This window comes from Parasteatoda tepidariorum, unplaced genomic scaffold (assembly GCF_043381705.1).
Source record: "Parasteatoda tepidariorum isolate YZ-2023 unplaced genomic scaffold, CAS_Ptep_4.0 HiC_scaffold_3582, whole genome shotgun sequence".
In the NCBI taxonomy this organism is placed as follows: Eukaryota; Metazoa; Arthropoda; class Arachnida; order Araneae; family Theridiidae; genus Parasteatoda; species Parasteatoda tepidariorum.
The window spans coordinates 1-5,845 of NW_027261695.1; the positions used below are offsets into that span (position 1 = coordinate 1).

At 28.2% G+C, this 5,845-nt stretch overlaps 1 protein-coding gene across 1 annotated transcript; it reads right to left on the reverse strand.

The window, feature by feature from the left end:
* Positions 1-564: 564 nt before the first annotated feature.
* Positions 565-5,221, reverse strand: LOC122273302 (low-density lipoprotein receptor-related protein 6; the record flags this gene model as incomplete). The annotated part of the gene is given in 6 exon segments (XM_043057382.2): positions 565-760; positions 1,682-1,882; positions 2,569-2,700; positions 3,644-3,903; positions 4,147-4,302; positions 4,822-5,221. Coding segments are annotated over 6 exon segments (1,345 nt in total), but the record flags the coding sequence as incomplete, so codon positions are not given.
* Positions 5,222-5,845: the final 624 nt, after the last annotated feature.

The window sequence follows — 5,845 nt, forward strand, 5'->3', positions numbered from 1 at the left end:
TTGAGAGGGTAGGTATTGCGTCCTCTTAAGAGGGCACTGCAACCTCTTTGTAGAGATGAGTTGGACTCACTTTTAGAAAACTGACCCTGAAGACTAAAACTGAGCCCCAGTATATTAATTTAATGAGTCAGATAAAGTCCAATATAAAGTCGAAATTGGAAGAAAAAAAAAGTTAATTAAAATATATTATTAAGATTAATTATTTGTGGATCAAGAGGCATGATATTAATTTTCTATGCTTACTCATTTTTGCTTATTTAACATTTAATAATTGAACAGAAAGGAAATTTGTACATTTGTTTAGCTATGAAGTAGTTTGAATTTTCATGAAATTTTATTGAGCTCAAGATTTCTTCAAGCTAATGAATACGAGCATATGTCGGGCCTACGCTCTTTGGCTAAACTCCTCTTATCTCTACTCATAGCTATCTATAAGCTGCACAGATTTTAAACAATACATTATTTGATACAGAATGATGTCACAAGTTTTAAATCAGGGAGAAAAGCAATTGAAAGTAATCCCAAAATAAGGACAAAAAAAGAAAGAAAAGTAAATTGGCTTACCCTTCAGGTGGATCCACTATGATTGCTCTGGGTTCATGCAAATTCTCAGTAATAAGAATTTTTCTTGATGTACCATTCAGTCTTGCCACCTCAATACGGTCAGTTCCCGTATCAGTCCAGTACATATTACGTGCAATCCAATCAATAGCAATTCCATCAGGATGATGAACTTCAGCTGAAACCAGGTCCTCACATCCTAATTAAAAATTAACAATGTTAATTTCTTGTTCAACAAAGCAACATGAGGTTCCTAATAAATTGTTTTAACTGCAAGTAAACTTGAAGTTAATATAGCATGTATTTATAAAAAATAACTGAAGAATAAATTTAAGCTTAATTATTCAGGACTATTAAATATGTGGCGCACAAACAACACATTTAATCAACGATTTTGCTAAACTTTGGAAACTACGGATTTCCATATTTCAAGCACACTTTTTACCAAAAGAAAGTTCCTATTTAAAATATGTATCTTCATTTCTTTATTATATTAGCAGTAATAATTATTCTATCTATTTATAAATGAACAAGAAGAATTATATTTGGAAGATCAAGGCTTTTACTCTCCAAGCATTGAGCCCCTGGGTAAAATTGTCATAGCTACGAACTAGTCTTCCATTGGCGGAATCTGGTTTCATAATGCAGGAATACTTGCAGTTAAGAGTTCGTAAAAAGCCGGGACTAACGCTCAGAAGGTTAATTAGGACTAATCAAATGCCTGTATGAATGAAAAGCAACAATGTAGTTTGATACACAGAATTATTCAAAATTTTCTCTTTAAGCTATCAATAATGAACAAAGAAAAATATTTTTTTCAATATATATTTAAAAGTTCAATTACAATTTTATTTACGCAAACCTGTTGAAACTATTTTTTTGCAGGCTGCAAATTTGCATAATAGGGCATGTGCAATAGCTAATTTTCTGCAAATTAATTTTAAATTAAAAAAAAAAAAAAAATTCGTACAAATGACATGTTAGAGCATGTAAATGAGATCACTGTTTAAATACATGCAGTTATAAAATTTAAAGTAGTCTCAACTTTTATAAATCTGGAAATCCATCAAATTGCTATACCCTATACCTACTATATCACTAGAATATATAACATATTTACCCGTCCCATTTAGCTCTGCTCTTCTTATAACTCTTGCTTCATCATCAGTCCAGTATATTTTTTGCTCAACAGGATCATAATCAATAGCAATAGCGTGTTTAAGACCATCAATTTCTAAAACAACATCTGTATAATCAGGAGTATCTAAGGAAATCCTTCGCAAATCAGTCCTTTTAACAAGTAAAAGAAGCTCTTGCGGGCCTAAAATAAACAGGCAAAAATTTTTTTTTCAACTTAATTTCTAAAAAGAACCAGCAGACATTAATATAATTACATATGATATGCAATAATTAAAAAAGAATTTTGAAAGCTTACAAAGAAAAAAAAAAGATGGACTAAAATATGATGAAAAAAGACATGAAAAACAACATTATTTAAAACTAAAAATAATAATACAATTTAATTATTTAGTATGATATTACACTAACCATGTAACAAAAAATACATAATTTAATATGTTCACAAATGTTTAAAAAAATATGACATTAAAGATAAAATTGCTAAATTTTAGATTTTCAATTAAAAAATCTGATATATTAATTTAAATGGTAGTAATAATATCATAAAATAAGAAGTAAAAAAAAAAAAGATTAACTAATACTGAACATGATACTATTATATTTCATTAAAAACATTTAAGAATTACAAACAGTCAAGTTTTATTTATAAAATCCCACACTTGTTTCAATGTCAGATTAGTGCACCAATGTCACACTAAAACATACATAAAGATTTACCATTAGATTTTTAAACCTTGTTTTAAATGAAATTTAATTTTTTTCACAAAGAATTGCTTTTGTAACTATTTCGTAACTTTAGAATACTATTATGAAGGAAAAAAAGGGTCAGTTAAAACAAAACATCAACAAAAACTTATAAAACCATACCATTTTTGCAAGACTTTCCATCAGAATTTAACCTCACCCCAGTTGGACAAGCACAGGAATAATAGGGTTCAATTGCAGATAGTAAACACAGGTGGGAGCATCCCCCATTGTTTTCATCACAAGGGGTTTGAGCTAAAAATTTAGAATGCAAGTCCTTAAATAAAAGCTTAGTTGCAAAATTACAGAAAAATAGAGAAAGTAAAAGAGAAAAAAAATGTACAAATGTATTCATATTAAATTTCAAAGTTGATTCACTAGTACAACCGAACCCCGTCATAGTAACTGTTTATAGACTCGGTAATATGTCAGCTATATACTGTCATTTAATAAATCTAAATTCCAGGAAAAATTATTTTTTAGCATATGAAAATATTGTGGGAAGTAGTTATGATAGTACCTATAAGTTTTAGTCATATAACTTATAAAGTTTTAACTGATTAATATTCATAGATAATGAATCGAATAGTAAAAAAAAAATAGTTAACTTTTATAATTTATGGAATAAATTAGGGATTTTTGACAAACTACAATTTGATTTTTTTATGTTGAGGTCACCAATTTCTATCAATAATTTGTAAAGAATGCAGTATTTTCTAGTCTTCAGATCAATGCCATTTCACTTTTGATATAAAAGTTGGCAAAAGCTTTTTGTTCTTGTTCAGTATAAGGGGGATAGAGTAAGAAGAGGAATGTGCTACTTGTTTGTCCTAGTTTAAAAAGCAAGTTTGTGAGAGATAAAGCAGCTTCATTATAGCGGTAGCGGTGTAGGACTATATATAAGACCACATTTATGTACAAAAATTATGAAAAACCAAAAAAAAGTATTATTATGAAAAACCAAATTAATGAAAAACCAACATATAGTAAATTATGAAAAACCAACATAGGCAAACTAAAAAAATTAAATCAAACAACTAGTTAAAGATCTAGACTTATAAAGTTGAAATTTATTCAAAGTTATATTTCTTTTCCAAGCTTTTAATTAAATCAATCACTCTATTTAAATATATGTACTAGATTAGTGAAAAGGTAAAATTAGTGTAATATTTAAAATACATTGGCTTAAAGCCATTACCTATAGGCTGTCTATCTTTATGATAAACTTGAAGACCCATAGGTGTAAAATATCCCCCAAAAGTTGTTCTCTTAACACACCCAGTTAAGATGCTACAAGAATGAACAGCTTTGGTTGACCAGTCAGTCCAATAAAGAGTATCACGATGGAGACTGATAGCATAAGGATGGGGAACTGCTTCTTTAGTGATTCTTTGCCTAAGATTACCATCAAAATCTGCACTTTCAATGGTTTTTATTTTTGCATCCGTCCAATAGATTCTAAAAATAAATAAAATAATAAGTATTTATAATTCATACATCAATTAAGAAAATTTTTCATAACAGAAAAAACTTAAATAAACTTCATATTTAAACTTCAACGATTCCTTTTCCCCCTAAAAAATCTCATATGTTTAAATCAAAAATTCTAATATTTTTTTTTAAATGGAACATATAACAGTTCAATAAACTGATACTAAATTTAAAAACATATTCAAATATAATATTGTAACTGTGACTTGCCTTTTATTGTCATAATCAACAGCTAAACCGTTAGGCCAACATATAGACACACAGTTGTTTTCATCTTGCACTATAACTTTTCTTGTGAGTTGGTTACCATCCATGCTAGCCTTTTCAATTTTAGGTGTTTCTCCCCAGTCTGTCCAAAATATCCACCTGAAATTAATTTATATAAACATAAAATACTTCGAAAATAACTGTATACAAACAAATACAAGTCTTACAATAAAATTTCATTATGGAACAATCAAAACAATAAATCATCAGGGATGAGCGAACTTCAGCCTTTTTATCAAAAACTATGCTTCTCTAAAAGTTTCGATTTTTTAAAATAAATATTCCGCTTTTTTTGGAAATTCAGTCCGGTATCGAATTAGAAATTCAATATAGAGTTTCATATTCATGTGATTTAAAAGCCATATTTGTGTAATTAGAAAAAAAAATTGAATTAAATTTTCTACAACCTACATTATGCTTCTTTTCCTTGTAAAAGAAAAGAATGAAAAAAATCAGGTCTAAATGCGTAGTGGGGTAAAAAACTAATTCATGACCACAGTAAAATTTTCTAACTAGATAAAACTAAGTATAAGATAACCTTATTTGAACAAAAAATTTCCAAAAAGAAAAAGTTAAAGTAAGAAAATATAAAAATATACATAGTATAACACTATTTACCCATCCATAGGAACAAGAGCAATGGCTCTAGGCTGGTCAAGGTCCTTCCAAAATAAAACTTTTCGAAAGTTTCCATCAAGATTACTAAGTTCTATTCTATTTGTTTCAGAATCAGTCCAGTATAATTTTTTCCCAAGCCAATCCACAGCTAAGCCATCAGGTGAAATCAATCCTGTAGATATTATGCTTCGATCAGATTCAGGATCATTGATTTGTCTGCTTCTAATTTCCTCTAATCCGGCATCAGCCCAAAAAATAGTTCGATTTTCAAAGTAATAATCGATAAAATTCACATCATCTAAGTCTTTAATGAGTATGCGAGATGAATTTTTTCTTCTTGTATCATAATCCAGTAATCTGATATCTTTTCGATTAGAGAAGAGTAGCTGGTTATATAAGCCTGAAAAGAAAAATAATAATTTTTTTTTTTTAAAAAATGGCTTTATGAGATAATATAGATAATGACACAAACATAAATAATAAAGTGATTTATAAAATAACATATAAATATAATACAAGTTAGACAGTAGATTTAATGAAACTCATTCAGCTTCCTGATTGGCAGAGTCTGTTGACTGTTTTGTTTTCAATATAAACAATTGCTTCAATCATCGCAATGAGTTTGACTTGTTGGTGTGCGAGGAAGAAAATCTCTGTCTTTAAAAGAATGTAGAAAGCAACTTCAAGATTGAAACAAATATTGGCTATTATGTTGGTTAACTGTCACCTTTACTAAACATAAAATAAAATCAGACATCTATTTCTATATTAAAAAAAAAAATCATTGGGGTATATTGCACCATGATAAATTTTTTTACAATATAATTAAAACCATTCATTTGCTAACATTAGTTTTTCAAGGTTAAAAACCATAAGTTACATTCTTGTAGTAAGCTAGTCCTGATATTTAATAATTATAGGTAGGTAGTTTAAATTTTTATATTTAAGTTAAAAATATTTCTATATGTAATTTTAAAACTCAAGAGCAAAATAGAATTTTGTTTAATCAGAGCAATTAAGATAA